General features: G+C 39.8%; 1 protein-coding gene and 1 pseudogene across 8 annotated transcripts in view; one reads left to right on the forward strand and one right to left on the reverse strand.

Annotated features, from left to right (window-relative positions):
* Positions 1–18,675, forward strand: part of RAD54L2 (RAD54 like 2) — a 107,246-nt gene that overhangs the window by 49,008 nt on the left and 39,563 nt on the right. For all 8 annotated transcript variants that reach the window (XM_072941364.1, XM_072941365.1, XM_072941368.1 and 5 more), the window contains one exon: positions 3,879–4,074. In XM_072941364.1, coding sequence (XP_072797465.1) covers positions 3,933–4,074 — 142 coding nt within the window. In that variant the 5' untranslated portion in view covers positions 3,879–3,932. The remainder of the gene's footprint in view (positions 1–3,878; positions 4,075–18,675) is intronic.
* Positions 6,685–6,785, reverse strand: LOC116284061 (U6 spliceosomal RNA; annotated as a pseudogene).

The raw sequence follows: 18,675 nt of genomic DNA on the forward strand, positions 1-18,675 counted from the left end.
CTTTGTATGTGTTCAATGTGTTTTCCAGTAACTGAAAGATAATCAAAAGACATTTGGGCTCCCTGGAAGTTTAAAGTATACGTCATCTTTGTCTTGCATGGGAAAGGTGTTTTAAAATAACTTTAGAGATCCACAGTAGCTCTCTCACAGCAGACTGGAAGAATCCTGTGGGTACTTAGTGAGTAATTGTTTTTCTTCAAATTATATAAATTATTTGACCAATGGGTTTCTTTGAAGGGGCGTTGCTTAAAGTTTTGGCCTGAATATTATCATGCTCTGAAGACTTTTCTCCTCTTGTAAATGTATAAATGCATGGGTTTTTATTTATATTCTTAATGGGAAAAAAGTATGAGTGGCACTTGCTGTTGAGTTGCTTTGAGATCATTTGAGGAAATTTAACATTACTCAAAGTCACCAAAATTAATGAGGACATGGTAGTTTGGAATTGGTTATTTTATATCAAAGGCAGGATCAAGATGCTGCTGAGGACCACAAAGACATCTCTAAAACTGCACTGGCTGCCCTGCGGTGGTGAAGCAGTATGTGCTTGCAGTTTTATGCTTTCATTGTGGGCTCTCCAAACATGGTCTGCTTTGTGAACAAAGGCTTTGAGTGTATGTACATGTGTGTATGTCTCTCTGTCTGTTTGTATGTTTAATTTCCTCTTGTGTGTTCTCCCTGCCAGGAGTATGTCTAAGGGCTCTGCCCACATGATTAATTCTGCTGATTCTTGGCCAGGCAACACTCTATAGACAGGCGTCATTGTCTTTGAATTTAGGAGGGCGGAAGAACTTCTTCCTTCACTCTCAAGATTGCTGTGAGGGGCTCGACTGGGATTGGTTGTATGTTTCTTCATAATTATAGCCTCCTTTTAGCAAACCCAATATATTAAACTGTAGACATTAACATGTTACTTAGGAATTGAATATTTGTCTTTCAGGTTGGTTCTCTTTGGAATTCCTTTAAATAGTTCTCTATTTTCATTAAAATAGAATTTGATTACCAGAATTTGCTTTGTAGGAGTATTGGTCCTTATTAAGGTGCGGCACATCCATAATCACTCTCCTGGTTTCTGTGTCTTAGAAGCTGAACTCCTCTTCGCTAGAGATTGAAGCAGTGTTTCACATAGGATAAGGAGCAAATGGGGAGATGCGTTTTTTTTCTTACCAACTTTTTTCTCATGTCTGTCTAACAGTTCTACTTAGAGCTAATTTCTTGACTTAGCTCTGCCTTCCCTGTGTTCTGAAAGGCTGTGCCCACATAGAAGTGCCTGTCTGTGTATGTGGAGCCCCTTACAGTGTAACTGACTGCTGCTTCCCCTCAAGGTTGGCTTTTTTTTTTTTTAAGGCGATCAATAATAGCAAAATCTGTCCCTTAAGTAATTGGTATGGTTCTAAAGAGCTGAGAAAAGAATTCATTGTGTCATCTCTTTAAAGAAATTTCATGGCTTGTGGAAGACAGACAAAGAGAAATACCACATTTGGTGGGAGTTAAGAAATCCATTACTTTCCAGTTTCTTCTCTGTTATGGGCATCTGATGACCTGAGTGCTATGTTAAAGTGTCCTCTGTTTTTAAAATGTTTTGAGAAGGGGACTGGACCAATGTCTTTTATATTCTAGTAATATGTGTGGCTGTTGGATGTTTGATGTTTACTTCTCTCAGGAGCTAGGGGCTCAGATTGTTTTGAAGATGTTTTTTAACTGGGGTTTACAGGAGGCTTTTCATTGTTATTGCTTACCTCTAAGTGATTGTCATTCTTCCACCACCACACAATTTCTTCTCTAAAATGACAAGCATTCAGTTACCTAGATGTACTTGCTAATTAAAAATTGTTCTCTAAAAGCTACTCCATAATCAGCCATGCACACTGTAAGCAAAACACTTACCTCAAGCAGTCTAGGATGAAACAAGGGGATTATGCTGATTATGAACATTGACTTCTAAGTCAGAGTAGTTGCTGATGAATTATCATTATACTAATGTTCAGAAATAAATTTCACTTCTAAACCCCTCTGATGTTTAATTTTAATTGATTTACGACTTCCTTTCTAAAACCTGATGAATTAAAGACATAGGATTCTCTGAACATTGGTTATATTAATGTGTGTTTGTGGATCACTTTTCTTCTCTTTGTACCTAAATGCCCTTTATAAATGTTTTTGAAAGTGTTCTATTAGTGCAAAAATTTAAATTTTATAACTAAATCATTTCACAGCTATTCTTTGATTTGGTTGTCCGGAGAAGCTAAGTGTGATGCATTAGGACACACACTCATAATTCCTGTCATTTTTAACTGAGCAGTCTTAAACTTAACAGTTTTCTAACACTCTAAATGATCCAGTTTGCTTGTTTTGTTTCTGTTCAGGAGAACATAGACATTCTTTTTCAAATTGTGTCTGGACCTTAATAAAAGATTCCAGTTCTGGAATAGTATTTGTGTTGAATAATTAGAGACTTATGTTTCCCTTTTTTTTTTTTAATTTTAATTTTGGGAGATGGGAGGAATGACCTAATTGTTGATGTGGTTGTCAACAGCAGTTTGTCTTATAAAAGATTATTTATCTTGTGCCTTCCTCCCCCATATTTTATTATAAAAAATTTGAAATACATGAAAAATCAAAAGAATTAGTGAATCTTCATGTTAATATTTTGCTATATTTGCTTTATCACAGAGCAACCATCTAGCTTTCTCTTTTTCTTGTTTTTTCTTTCCTCTCAAGAAATTACCTTTAATAGCTAATAGTAAGGTGGAGAGAGAGAAACAGACAGACATGCACTGTGCCTGACACATAGTAGACATGGTAGAGCAAGTTGGCAAAAGAGGGAGTGAATGCAAATGAATGAATGATTTGAATAGAACATGCTGCTAGCTCTAGGATACAGAGAAACAATTCCCAGCTAAATCCCCGCCCATAGGGGCCTACTGCTGGGTCAGGAGTTGAGAAACAGAAGGCAGCAAATCACTTTGCCAGGTAGCTCATGTAAAGCCTTCGGTGAAGGTCAGCATGGTCAGCATGGCTACTAGAGTTCAGAAGGCTGTGGCAGTTGACAGAGGCTTCTTGGAAAAAAATGGAGCTGGAACTGGGCCAAGAGGTGTGGCAGAGCCTGAAAGCAGTGATGTTGGCACAGGGATATTCTGAGCCATGGGGAACCTGAGGCTCCCTACATGCTTTGGAGGAGTGACAGTGTGGTGACTAGCCAGTTGCCCACTGGAAGCTCTTCATTCAGATGATTGGAAAGTGGACCATCTTCCTTGCAGTGCTCCAAGGCGGGGTCCACTCCTTATCCCATGTGCACTCCCAGTTACTCCCACTCTAGGGCTCTGCCTTTGCTGCCCAGTCTGCCTGGACACACCGCTTCCAGATGTCTGTGTGACTACTCTTCTGGCCTCTGCTCAGTGGGGGGCCCACCCCCCTAACAAAATAGTAGCTCCTTCTGGCAGACACCAGCCTCCTAGCATCCCCTAACATGCTTTTTTCTCTTTCCTACTCTGTCCCCAAAGCCTAGCACAGTGCCTATGACTATATATCTTTATTTGTTTATGTGTATATATAAATAGAGAGAGAGTTGGTGCTCAGGAAACAGTTGATGCATGAGGGAATGAACAAATGGGAATTCTGAGGTATATAGTGTGTTTGGACAAGAAAATATCTTAAAGTGACCAAACAAGCAGCTAAGAGAAGCTTGAGCTGGGCAGAGAAACACCAAAATATGTTTTGGGGCCAGTGCACTTCAGGGGAAGTTTGGGGATTTGGTATGATTAGCTGGCCTGCTTAGAAAAGCTCTAGGGAATTCACCCTTGACATTTTCCACTTGAAAAATTCATGCTCCTAAGTGAAGCCCTTGGTGATTCTGATGCCTCCTTTCCTCCTCCCAGGACCCCTGCAGTGGACCATGAGTCGGTAATGTCCACTGAGGACCTCTGGGAGCCATGTCAGACGAATCCGCCTCAGGGAGCGATCCAGACCTGGACCCAGATGTGGAGCTGGAGGATGCGGAAGAGGAGGAGGAGGAGGAGGAGGAGGTGGCAGTGGAGGAGCATGGCAGGGATGATGAGGAAGACCTGCTGGATGGTGAGTAGCTCCAGTGAGTGACAGAGGTTGCTTTATCTTTCTTCTCATATAATTTTTCCTGAGGGAGCTTGGTGTTTGCAGTTGGATATCTTAGGTCATCTAAGACAAACACAGCAACAATGAACTCACGTGCTCCTTCCCAGGAAATGGATTGTTCCTCCTCTCCAGAAGCCTCACTTTAGTGCTGGAAGAACCTTTAGCATTCAGCTCATTTTTGACAGACATGCAGACTTGGGTCCAAGGATTTGAGAGTGGAGCATACTTGTTCAAATCATGAAGGGAGTCAGTGGCAGAGTCCCTATGTTGAGACTTTGTGGTCTAGTGGTCTTGGACCCATAGATTCCTGTAATTTCCTTGCCTGTGATATGTTTGCTTTCTTTCTTAATTTGTGCTTTGAGGGAAGAAATTGATTGGTAATATTGTTGAGCAGAGATGAGAGGACAGTTAGAAGTAATAGCATGAATAAAGGCGAAGTAGAAGGGAAAGTATAGCATATGCTAGTGCATGATGAGCTATCTTACTTGGTATAGAATTGAACACATTAGGAGGACAACCAGAGTGGAGTGATGGCCTCTGGTCAAATCATGAAGGAGTTTAGAATTTGTTTTATAGGCAGCACGGAATTGATAGAGGTTTTTACTGAGAAGTGTTCATTAGGCCTTTTATTTTAGGAATGTTATGCTAGCAGTATACAGCAGAAATGGCCTGTAGATAGGTAAGACCAGTTAGGTCTGTGCTAGAGCTTTATGGGAAGGGTTAATGAGGTTTTGAACTGTTTGAGTCAGTTAATCTGCACAGGAGGAATATATAGTAAGATTTCTTGCAGTGGAATTTATAGAACTTGATGACTTATTGGCTATGTGGGGCAGGTTGAAGATGGAGTATATAAAGCCTGGAAGGATGATGAAAGCTTTTCAAAGGTGGGAGGAACAAGATAGGGAGTGGTTGGGGGAGTTAAAGATATTTTTAGCTTTGCTGCATTAAGTTGGGGCATTATCTTCCCTTGATATTGACCTTTGAGTGTTGTCTTATGAGATATTAGTCTGAGAACTGGCTGTGGTAGAACATGGAGGCTTTGACTACTGGGGGACAGCACCATGACTTTGTCTTCAAAAAAGTGAGGAAGAGGATAGTACTTTCTGTTTATAACATGTTAGGGAACCTGTGGCATGTTGTGAGATGTTTTAGATTGGTGTTTCATTCCTGTTTTTTTTTCCTCTGTTTTGGAATGGCAGGGAAGGTTGGATGTCAGCCCCTTTGGGGTCTGTCATTGTTAGAGGCAGAGATTCAAAACCTGCTTTCCTATGCAATGGTTTTTCTGGCTCAGTATTTTATTCTAGCTCAGCTTCAGGTTTGATCTCTTGCTGTAGATAAGGTACTTAGAAATATTCAGATGAAGGGAACTCCTAGAATAATCTAGGCTTTACAGAGAAAGTTTGTTCTCAGTTACTGCTTAATGTGTGTTCCAGTAGATGTGAAAGTATGGCATGGCTGATGCATGTGACAGAGTCTTTTATTTTCATGTTTGCAAAGAGGTTTTCCTGTATCTTGCTGGTTCATTGGCACATTTGTTTTCCTCAGTGTCGCTCTACTCTTTAAGCCTACAATAGATTCTTCCTTTCATGTCCTTGACAACTACAGGTGATAGGGTGTCTAGACCAAGGGATATTTCCAAGGGTCTTTCTGTCTGTACAAATGGCAAAAATCCTAACTTAATTTACCCAATGTAGTTTCCTGTCCCCTTGCAGCAGGGAGACATTGGAGAAACTTGGGCCTAAATATTCACCAAAGATTGGAGGGTGGGGGAGATTCTGAGAACTTCATTTGTTCGCTCAACAAGAGCTTCATGTAATTTTTATTAACATTCATCTGGATTAACAGATACAATTCCTGGTTTCACTCCTAAATTCCAGTTGTTTTCCGGGTGTACCATAATCTTAGTTAATAATGAGATTCTCCCTCCCCCTAGTGCTTCTTTTAAGCTACCCTTATTCTTATGGAATATTGGCAGAGAAAAGCCAGATGCCCCACTTCTTTTCCTCCAGTATTTTTTACTTTGTTACCTGTGCTGATTTCTCTGGTATTTTCCTGGTTCTTCAGCAGGGGTACTGGGGCCACCACCACCCTTTTCTTCTGAGAGCCCTCTGCTCATCCAAGCTATTTGGCACATTTGAACAGCCTCTTTTGGCTAAGAGAAGAGTAGGGTTTTTCTAAAGGAATTTTGCTGTAAAACAAACTGAAGCCCCAGACAGAAACTATGTACTTAAAACAAGTTACTGGTTATTCTAAGAATGATTGTTCACCAAAAGGTTTTATTTCCAAATTTGGTTCCTTAGGTTTTGGTAGGGATACTAGGATTTTATGGAGCTTCAGAATAAACATGACAAACTTTGTTAAGAGTGTCAGTTTTATTGGAAAATTGGTGGAGTAGTGTCAGGGCTTGGGAGTTCAGTACTTTAACTGGTAAGGATGTAAAAGTTTTTGTTTTTGTGATGGAAATAAAGGCAGAGAAATCAGAATTCACATGAATTTTTAAAATAAAATTTTCTTCAAATAAATTTTATTTATTTTTAAATTTTGATTGCAAAATGTCCCCCTTTTTTTAAAGGAAAAAATGTGGAATGCTTCCAAATTTGTGTCATCCTTGTACAGGGACCATGCTAATCTCCGTATCGTTCCAATTTTGGTATATGCACTGCCAAAGCAAACACTCAAATAAATTTTAGAATAGAGTTTGAATGCTTTGGAGGTGCCCTAAGAGCCCCAAAGAGACAACATTGTCTGCGGGAATTAAGGATTCCTCAGTGGAAAAGTTTGAGAAGCCCTTGTTTAAGTTGATCAATATTTGGACACAGAAAACTGACTTCATGGGCTCATATGTTCTTTAAAACTTATAGACCTTTTTTTCATTTTATTCTTGTCTCTTTTACATGGCGTATCAGGGTACTAGGATCCTGGAATTGCAGCTAGAGATGGGCATGCTTAGTCTCTTCTGGAACCTGCTTGGTAGCTGTCTTGTTGACAGAAGGCTAGCTTCCTGTATGTGAACTTTGGTTGAGGGGTAGGTAATTAGGTTTGTTTGTTTGTTTGTTTATTTAATGGAGGTACTAGGGATTGAACCCAGGATCTAGTGCATTCTAAGCATGTGCTCTACCCCTTGAGCTATACCCTCCCCCTGCTGTATATCAACTTTGGCCTCAGGCTGACCCCCTTCACCTTGCACCACTGGGTAGGGAAAGCTGGGTCTCTTACTCTCCTCCAGGGAGTTTAATTTTCGCTTTTTCTCTGACCCCCTCCTATTTGTCTTCTTTGCTTGCAATATAAAGAATCGGGGTAAAGTGTTCTAGGCAGAGGACCAGGGCAAAGGCCCTGGAGTAGGAACAGCTTTGCTTGTTTAAAAATCAAGAAGGTGGAGGCCAGGGTGGCTGGAGTGTAGAGAGCAAAGGACACAGTGGTCTGGGGTGAGATAGACAGGGGTTTGAGCACGTAAGGCCAGCAATGGTGGTCTGAGATACATCTGGAACTCTGAGTTTATTTGCTTGAGTTCTAACAGCTGCTATTTTGAGTTCTGAACCTATCAGAAAATAGCAGCAGTCTGCAGAAAAAGTCATGCTCTTTGAGCAGTTGAAAGTGGAAGAAGTGAAGAGGAGCCTCCAGAGTTTTGTAATAAGATCAGAGTGGCTGGCTTTTGTCTTGTAAAGAATTGCACTGGGAGTAGTTTCAGCAGTCTAATGGGAATCCTAGCCATTGTTTTCTCCCTCCTGTGGAAGCTCCCAGGGCCCCTCACAAGGCAGCATAGGTTATGGAGGTTATAGTTTTCACCATTTATTATGGCCTTTCTGTCACATTAGACATCCCTATTTTGAGCTTAGATGTCTTCCTCTTCTAAGAACAGTTGTAAATAAATGTTATGAACCTTGCGATTGCTTAATAATCCTAGATCCTTCTTTAGAGAGTTTGGATAATATTTCAAAATCTATTATAATGCCAAACCGCTTGTTGACTTTGCTATCTAACAGTAACAATCTGATTATATGTGCTTATTAAACAAATTTTGGAAATATAGAACATTATAAAGAATACAAAAATCACCCATAATTCCATCAGCCAGAGATAGTAAGAGTACTGATATTTTGTTTTTCCAGTTATTTTGCTATGCAAATGTATATTTTTTAAAAACTGGGGAATCCCATTGTGTATCTTTTTTTTGCATGTGCTGTGTAAGATTTTTCAAAATCAGAACTGTTTTGTAATTCTATGGCATTCCATTCATTTTTACTTTTCTAAGTTTTTACTCTTAAGAAATAAAAGTAAATAATCAGTTATAGCCAGAGGTTTGTTGGGGGAAGAGGGATAAGTCAGTAGAGCACAGAGGACTTTTAGGGCAGTGAAACTACTCTGTATGATACTATAGTGGCGGATACATGCTATTATATATATGTCCAAACCCATAAAATGTACAACATGAAGAGTGAACCCTAATGTAAACTATGGACTTTGGATAATAATGATGTGTTAATGTAGGTTTAGCCATTATAACAAAGGTACCACTGTGGTGGGGAACTTTGATAATGGAGGAGGGCTATGCATGTGTAGGGACAGGAAGTATATAGGAAATCTCTGTTTCTTCCTCTCGGTTTTGCTCTGAACCTAAAACTATGGAAATACCACTGCCTCCAGTCTTTAATGCAGTATTTTCAGCTTCCATTTATGATTCTTGCCTGAATCAGTTTTTAATATGGTAGGTGCAAAATGGTGATTTTTCTGATTCTTTATTTCTTCTATATTCATTTGCATTTCTTGAGATAAAGATGAGTCTTCTCTCTCCACTTTACTTGGATTCTTTTTTTAAGAAAGTCAGTGTGATAGAATCCACTCCTATGTTTGTTTTGATGCTCAAGTTGTCCTAGATTTGGCTGGTGGGAGCCCCTTCCAGCTGACTTCTGTGTTCCTTTGACATGTCCCTTACAATTTGTGGGGGGGAGTTCCTTTTTTTTTCCTGGCACAAAAATATTTCTAGACATAGCTTGTATTTTCTCTGTTCCAATGCGGGAATTCTTGGTTTCTTTCAGAGGGGAATGGTATTTAGAAACCAAGATCTGGTGTGTATGTGTGCTCATGACTACTGAGGTATCATTGCTCATGATTACTCAGAAGCCTCTTTTGGTGGTCAGAGCTAGGAAATACATTTATTTTTAAATGATATATTCATAACAGTTGTTCTTAATTTTAATCCTTCTCCCATTCACTATCTGTATCTCCCTTCTCTCACAGTGACAACTGGTTCCCAGCAGCATCAATATATCTACTCATTTGCTCAGTCCTGTAGTACATACAAAATAGTTTCAAATAGTTCCACTGCAAGCAATAAATCTAAATAAAGTCAAGATTTTTTTGGGGGGTAGTTTTTTCATTTTTGCTATATCCTACTGAGGCTGTATAGTCAGAATACTATACAGTTCAAAAGTTACTTGGATTTTCTTTTTTTCCAGCTCTATTGAGGTTTAATTGTATGCTGTGTACATGAAACCATCATCAAAATCAAGATGATGAGCATATCCATCACCTCTGAAAGTTTTCTTATGCCCCTTTGAAATCTCTCCCTCTCCTCCCTACCCTCTAACCCTGTCCCTGGGGAACCACTTATTTGCTTTGTGTCCTTACTAATTAGTTATATTTTCTAGACTTTTGTATAAATGGAGCCATATAGTACATTCATTCTCTTTCTCTTTCTGAGGGATTGGCTTCTTTCACTCAGCATTTTTTTTTTTTGGCAGGGAAAGGTAATTAGGTTTTATTATTTATTTTTAGAAGAGGTACTGGGGATTGAACCCAGGGCTTCATGCATGCTAAGCATATATGCTCTACTACTTGAGCTATACCCTCCTGCCTACTGAGCATAATTATTTTAAGATTCATCCATGTGTGTATATCAATTGTTCACTACTTTTCATTGCCAAGTAGTAGTCCATGGTATGGATTTACCCCAATTTGTTTATTCCCTGGCTTCCCTGTTTTTTAATGGGGGGGGGGGAGTGTTCTTTGTTGTTTTTATTACAAATAAAGCCACTGTGAACATTCATGCATAAGCTTTTGTATTGACACATTCTTTCATTTTGCTTGGATAATGGATTTGTCATCTCCATTGGCTGTCCAAGTCACTGGGGACAATGGAATTGGATAGAACTAAGAATAGAACCTGGTGATATTTTGCCAGACACCTCCCTTCAGATGAACCATTAACATTCAGTGAATAAGATTACTTATCTATCTGTGTGTCCAAGTGACTATTCTCCAGCCCACAGACCACCATTTATATGGAAAACTACCATAGTAAACTTTATCACATGCATTAGTTGAAATCAAGGTATTGTTAGAAAGGTACCTAATTGAGTCTGTTGGGGTCAAAGTTGCTTAAAAATCTATATATCCCATTAAGTATTAGTGCCTAAAAGAGTAGCAGGTCTCAAAGAGCGCATGGGGCATCAGGAGAGCAATACAGTGTATGAGAATGACAAGGGAAATGGATGCATTCAATCATTAAATAATATTTATTTATTGAGCAGCTACTCTTTTGCTAGGCGTTGGCATGGGCATTGGGAATATAGCAGGGAATAAAAATGCCTCTCCTATAAGAGTCTGGAAAAAAAATGCTTCTCCTCATGGGATTTTCATTTTAGTTAGGTAGAGACAGATGATAAATAAGTACATAAACCGTATGTCAGAGGTGTTAAGTGCTATGAAGAAAGGGGAACTAGGTGAAGTATGTATGTGGGGTGATGCTTCTTTATGTGGAGTGGTCAAGAAAGACTCCACTTGATTAGGTGACTTTGTATTGAGCCATGGAGGAAATAAGGGAGCTAGCTTGGTGACTGTCTAGGGAAAGAGCATTCCAGGCAAGTAGGATAGCAAGAGCAAAAATACAAAGGTAGGAGCTTTTCTTTTGGTGTGTGGAGGGAACAGCAAGGAGCCAGGGTAGCTGAAGCAGAGTATACCAGGATGAGGGTGGTAGAGGAAAGGCCTTGGGTCAGACGATGGGAGGCCTTACTCTGTGAGGTGGGAGCCATTGCAGGGTTTGAACAGATCACCCTGGCTGATACACAGGGAACAGGCTGTGAGAGAGATAAGGGCAAAAGCAAGGAGGCTAATTAGGAGGATATCACAGAATTCCAGGCAGGAGGGATGGTGGCTTGGTGGAGGTGGTAGAATTAGTTGGATTCTGAATATGTTTTGAAGATAGAGCCAGTAGGATTTATTGATGAAATGGATATAGGTTGTGTCAGAGATAGATTGTGTAAGAGGGTAGATAAGGATGAGTTCCAATGTTTTAATTGAACAATGTGAAGATGCCATTTTCTGAGCTTGGGAGAAGCACAGATTGGGGGCAGACAGGAGTTCAGTTTGGGAGACATGTTATGTTTGACACGTCTTATGCCTCCAAGTTGAGATGTCCAGAGGGCAGTTAGACTATTGAGTTGAAGTTCAGAGAACTCTACATTGGAGATTTTTTAAAAGTGGAATATATCTGTGTATGAATGGTACTTAAATCACAGGACAGGATGAGATTTGATTATTCCAGGAATAAGAGAAGTTAAAGAGAAGTGATCTGAGCAACTAAGCACTGGGTAAGCAGAGGTGAGGAGGGAATGATGATGATCTAGGAAAGAACACTGGGAAGAAATGGCCACTGAAGAGTAGGAGACTCAAGAGAAAAGTGCTGTGGAAGCCAGCTAGAAAAAATTCATTTCAAAGAGGAAGTGATCAACTGTGTTAGTTAAAGTCTATCAGTAGTCATTGTAGTATGAGGACTAAGAATTGACCATTGGAGTTAGCAATGTGGGGGCCCTTGGTGCCCTTGATGTTCAGTTTCAGTGTAGTGATAGAGGCTCAAACAAGAATAGGTAGAGAACAGGTTTTGTCCTTTTAATTTTTTCCGGTGGGATTGATCAGGTAGGGAGGGAGAAATTGATGATGCAGGAGAGATTAGGGGCAGTCCATACTGGCTAAAGCCAAGCTGTAACTGTGGCCTGGGAACCTCAGTACTCACATCAGTACTTTAACTTATAATAGAGAAAGGAACACCCCTCAAGACAAGGCAACTGTCTTCACCTAAACTTTTGTGATCTTGGGCAAGTTGTTGCTGAGCCTTTAGGTTCTCTTCCACAAAATGAAAAGTCTACAACCTGAACTCTGGGTCTATTGTTCTCTTGTTCCGGATGAAGACAGGGAAGATGCACATGTTTTTAGGAACAAAAAGGAATCACCAAAACAGAGAAAAGGACTATGAATCAGCTTAGAGGAACAGTTAGACCCTGTGACTGAATGCACTAAGACAAAACAAGACAGTGTTAATAGCACTCTGTTACATTTCAGCATTTTGTTCTCAACATAGATGATCAGCAGCATTCTATAAATTACGGATTCAAGCCAGTTCTTTTTATACTGTATTTCTATCCTCCTTCTCTCCTTCCCTAGAAACTTGTATCTCTTTTTCCTAAGACAACTTGAGTATCTGTCATTGGACTGATTTTCCAGAATAGTCTGTGTTAGAGTTTATGGTGACCTCCTGGTTAGAAATAAAGTAGTACTGACTTTGATACTTATTCCTGTCCTTTTCTGTGTGCCAGGCTTAGAGACACAAGGGGGCACAGAGTTTGGGTGTACAGAAGATTGTTTTATAAACCTCCATCAGAAAAGTGTGTCAGACATTGACCCAGTTGTTCAGAGTGACTTTGTGGGACCTTTAACATTCCTTCCCAACAATCCAGGGGATAAGAGCATCTGATTTTGGGTTTAATTTGCATTTCCCTGATTACTTCAGATGTTGAGCTCTTTTTCATAAGCTTATGATCGCTTTCATTTTTGCAAAGTGCCTGAACATGTGTTTTTGACCATTTTTCTTTCTTCCACAACATTCTTTTTGATTTATAGGAATTCTTTGTATCTGGATATGGATCTTTCGGATAAACATGCACATACTTGTGTCTTTCTCATCTGTGTTGCTTGATTTACCTCTTAATTGTGTATTTTTTGAAGTTTTATGCTCTTTTTTAAAATTGTATTTTTGGTGAATAGATGTTTTAATTTTAATGAGATTGAATTGATTATTTTTTCCTTTTATGTTTAGTGCTTTTTGTCCTTTGTTTAAGAAATATTTGTCTACCCCAAGGTCATGAAGATACTCTCCTGTTATCTTCTAGAAGCTTTTAATGTTTTGCCTTCACATTTAGGTCTAGGATCTATGCAGAATTGATTATTGTGTGGTGTGAGGGAGGGGTCAAGTTTCATCCCTCCACATCCCCAATATGATTATCTAACTGATCTAGTGTTCTGCGTTACATTTTTGTTTTACCCTTTGTTGCAAACCAAGGCACAGTACATATGAGGCTTTGTCTCTGAACTCTATTTTCTTCCCTCATAACTTTCAGGGAAATGAGATTAGGTTATGTAGTGTAGTGGCTAAGAGCATGACCTCTGGAGCCAGATCAACCACCAGGGTTCAAATCTTGTCTTTACTACTTATCACTCTGTGAGACAAGTTTTCTCATCTGTAAAATGGGAATATTTATAGCATCATTACTTAATAGGGATGTTTTTGAGGACTGAAAGAGTAATATTTGTAACATGAATAAACCTGGCTAAAGGAGGATAACAGGCATTGCTGGTGGGCTGGGCCACAGTGCTTCTGGAAGCAGAGCTAGTGACTGGAGCAGTTTTGGATGGACTTGGGCATGACCAAGGATGGAGTGGGATCCATATCTAGCAGGGCTCACCACAGACCTGTGCTGGGACTGTAGCTGTTCCCCAGTTGCTGTGCCCTGACTTCAGAGTTACCCAGCAGTCCTCCTGAGGGGAAGGTCTTTTAAGTATTTTCTGAATCATCCTTTGAAATCTTCAAGTTGTTTTTGGTCCAGTTCAGAATACAGAAGCAGGATGTGCCAGGTTTGAATGAAGTTCCCTAAACAGCATACCAAGGGAGGCAGCAACAGCTATTAACTTTCTGCAGCTATACTGATAGACAGTGCAGCTTAGCAGTTGGGCCCATGCTGAAATAAAAAGGAAGAAACCTAGAGAAGGCTTTCTAGAGGCTAACTTTTAAGCAGAGACCCAAAAGAGACTATGGGTTAGAATTAAGTCATTAGACTAACACAACTGTTAGATCAAGAGATGGGGAAAGAGGGACACGGCATCAACCAAGGCCCAGAAGAGACCCTGAGAGCACTGTGCTTTTGAGTCCAGGGAGAAGAGAGTGTGTGGGTGCAGGTTGCAGGGAGGTACTTGGTGGTCAGAGAGCAGGGGGACACTAGCAGTCAGAAAAGGCTTAAGCATTTTAGGTTTTATCGTAAGGGCAGAAGAGACCATTTTAAAGTATCTTAGAAGATCCTGTGAGTGGAGACTGACATCATCAGATTCAGAAAGTTCACTCTTTCTGCAGCAGGGATTGGAGGGGGTGCAATCAAGGAGGCGGGGAGACCCTTTGGAGGCCCACAGAATTTGTGATTGAACATGAGGAGAAGGGAGAAGGCAAGGATGAGGTTTTTCCCTTGACAGTGACAGTGTATAGTAGAGGTTCATAGAGTTGCTGCACTGTGGGGTATAAGATCCCGAGAGAGCCACTGCTGAATGCCCTTCCATCACAGAGACTTTGTACTTGTGTACCAGCCACTCTTCTAACCAGGAAGCAAAGCTGCAATGTGCTGCCAGATAGATGCTTATTTTCTTTGCACTTTCTGTGGCCCTAAGGAAAAGATTTGTTGCTTTATTTCTAATATGGTCAGTCCGAAAGGGCTTTACCTGTCTTTGTCTGACCAGACTTTACTCTCCAGCCATTTGATTCATGTTAACATTTAAGATTTCAATTAATGAAGACAGTTCAGGAGATCTCTGATATCCAATAGTTTATTATTTTGCCAAGGCATGACTTTAACTGATGCTCTCTGGGGTACGGGAACCATAATTGAGCCCTGCCTTTTACAGCGACTGCTCCTCAACCTACCCTATTCTCTGCTCTCAAATCAAAAATTCTTATCATCATTAAGAATCTGAAGAGATCATTTAAATGTTTCAGTTATATGTGAATGCATTTTGTGGAGGAAATTTTGTGCTATAGTTGTATTCTCTAATTTTGGGATTTTGTAAAGGTATCTTACCTCTCCCGCCTCCTGTGCTTTCCCAGCGTGGTGTCTGCTGCAAAGTCTAATACTCTCCTTGTGAAACCCCAGTCTTTGTTCACAGCCCTTTCTCAACTACTGAATCCTTCTGAGAATTGTGTGTGTTTTGTGGTTTGTAGCCTCAGTGTTCAAAGTGTTCATCAGTAGAATGGGAAAATAAACTGAGTTTCATTGATTTCTGCCCCCACATACACACGCAGGTTAATGGCATACTTCTGTTTGTTCATAGGACCAGTTTTACTCTCTTAAGTTAACACGTACAACAGTAACAAATTTCAGAGGTTTATCACCTTAGTGTGTGTACCCAAGTCCTCCCTCAAATAAAAACAGCAGAATGAGCTGTTGGTGTTACTCTTTGCCCATTCCCTCTTAAAAGGGACAGCACCTGTACCCTCCTAGTTTCCTCTTGCTTGTTATGGACACCCTTACATGGGGCCCTAGTGGAGTTTGCATGTTATGGAAAGATTTGAATGTTATTCTGTGTTTCTGCCACCACTTAAAATGAATTTCCAGGTGGGAGAGGGTGGGGCTTTACCTACCTGAGCTCCTGAGGGAAGGGTCACAATTCCTTGAGCTGCAATCAGGCTTGTTCTCTTCATTCCTCTTTGAAAATTTCCACTTTGCGGCTTCAGAGATCCTGTTAACTCTCAGCTCGCAGGTTCATCAGAGATGCCAGGAGATTGCCTTCTAGCCTCCTTGAGAGAGACTGCCAGTTGGAGCCCTCAAGAAGAGCAAGAAACCCAGCATGGATTGACATGGCCCTCAGACCAGCTCCAGTCCTGACACCTCTCTCAGGTTATATAACATCCAGCAGCTGCAGCATCTGATACCACTTTATTCCCTATAGTGTTGAATGGCAGATAGAGAAGCACTGGCCCTTTAGTTGTTCTGAAGTTTCCAGGAATAATTTACTTGAGTTTCTAATTCTATTTTTATTTCTCCATTATTTGGATCACTCATACTTTGGGAAACAAGCAAAAAACATTTCATTGCCTCTGTCTCTGTCTTTGCATTCATATCCCTAGCCTTTTTTTTTGCCTTTTTTTTTTAAATGAAGATACAATTGATTTACAATATTATGTTAGTTTCAGGTATACAGAGTAGTGATTCAAAAATGTTATAGATTATACTCCATTTATAGTTATTATAAAATATTGACTATATTCCCTGTGCTATACAATATATCCTTGTAGCTTATTTTTGTTTTTTTATCTCAAAAAATTTTTTTTTGCTTTTGTTTTTCGGGTTTTTTAAAGTTTATTTATTTTATACATGGTGGTTTGTACTTCTTAATCCCCTACCCCTATCTTGCCCCCCTCCCCTACCCCCACTAGTTTTTTCTCTGTATCTGTGAGCCTTTCTTTTTTGTTATATTCACTAGTTTATTTTTTAGATTCCACCTATTAGTGATAACATACACTATTTGTCTTCCTCTGTCTGACTTATTAAACTAAACATGATACCCTCCAGGTCCATCCATATTGTTGTAAATGGCAAAATTTCATTTTTATGCCTAGCCCGTTTCTATTTAAAAAAAAATCTTTGCTAGAGAATTGAGAGTCCCTTAGAGAACTCTTAAGGAAAGAGTAGTCAGTCTATTGTCACTTGAGGCTTTTGGCAGAGTCTGGAAGGAAGGGCTCTCCCCCAGGAAGCTTCCTGCAGGTTGCCAGGTGCCATGGTCACCAGGTGCCTTGGGTGGTGTGTTGCTCTCAATGAGTAGGAGCCATTTCCAGATAGGAGTTAGCTCTTTCTCTACTTCCTGTTTCCTGGGCAGCAGCAGCATTTCTCTTTGTAAGGTGTGGTGATGGCTGGGTGTGGGGATGCTTCTGGAATCCTGGGGGATGGACCGAGTCAGGGAAATCAAGCTGAAGAAGTGATTTAGCTTTCGTGTTTGCCACAAAGAAATCGGTTAAGGATGTTAGTGGATGTTTTCTCAAGGCTGATGGAATAATAAAATTGAGTGATCGGAGAAAGTAGGGGAATACTTCAGGAACCAGCTCAAATTTCTAAAGTAATGATGTCAGTTTTGACTATTTGTGGTGATGATGTTTTTCCTATTTAAGTGTTCATATTTGTAAGTATTGTACTCTGGATATACTAATCCTTTGCTATTTGTATTGTTAATAGCATCAAGTCTGTGGATTATCTCTTAACATTGTTCACAGTGTTCTTTATTGTAAAAAAAATCTCTAATTTCATTGTAGTCAGTTTAAGCAGTCTTTTCTGTTGTTTGATAGTCATTTATTTCATGAGTGAAAAAGAAGACATAGCGGCATATTTTAAAGATTGGAATGTGGTTTTGATCAGCATCTTTGGGTTTAATTTGGATTTTTAAAATTTTGATTTTGTGAAATTATTCTAGACATTACCTTGTCTGTAAGATTTAGTAGAGCCATGCATTCAGTTTATGTTTTCTGATAACTCTTTATATCTTATTCAGAAATTGAACTAGAATCCTTCAAGATATCAGCCTTAGTCTGTCTTCTTTCTACGTTTGCTCAGAAGTTCCTGCTTTGCGGTTGATGTGCTTGAGAACTCGGTAATTCTTGCTATGGTTGCAGAGATAGCCAAAAATCTTCATTATCATGCTGAGCAGGGTCAAAATTAAATCCGTTTGCAACACAAGGCTTGAATTTCAGATGGGTTGAACGAGGAGCAGTTGTGTTTACAAATGACTGTGTCTTTACTATTTTGACTTTGATTGTGCTAAAAGCAATGGTTCTCTATAGGGATTGATTTTGTCCCCAGGAGACATCTGGCAATGGGTGGAGACAACTGGGAAGGTGCTTCTAGAATCTAGTGGACAGAGGGTGAGGATGCTACTAAGCATTCTGCAGTGCACAGGGCAGCCCCTACAACAAAGGATCATCCAGTCCAAAATGTCAGCAATGCTAAGATTGAGAGCAGTCTTGGTATCTTTTACTGATGATTTGCAGTTGTTCCCCTTCCCTATGAGGACTAAGTGGAGAGGCCAGACATTTCTTTTCTTCATATCTCAGGTTGTTTCATGAGTTAGTCAGAATAATAGTGGTTCCCTTGCTCTCAGATCTCGTTTTAAAGGATGTGTTTAACTTATAATCCACTAGTGCCTTTTATATTAATGCTATGAAGATTTATTTCTTCCCAAGGAACTTCTATGATGAGAATTTTTTTTCTCTCTCAAACTGGCTTCCATGACTCTTCTGAAGGTGAATCACATTTTGGTTGAGTTTTTAACTTTTTAAGACTTATTGGCAAATATATTGGCCTTTCATGCCATTTATTGAGTCAGGGAAAGCTTGGGCCATGGAAAACATCAATATGTGCTCATAAATGGTGATGTGTTGAACATATTTGAACATGAACATATTGAGTAAGAACTGATATGCTTCAGTGGATTTTTTATTCATGTGTATTTTTCTCTAGTGGCAATTTTTATGAAAACAAGCAC

Source organism: Vicugna pacos, chromosome 17, assembly GCF_048564905.1.
Source record: "Vicugna pacos chromosome 17, VicPac4, whole genome shotgun sequence".
NCBI classification, from domain to species: Eukaryota; Metazoa; Chordata; class Mammalia; order Artiodactyla; family Camelidae; genus Vicugna; species Vicugna pacos.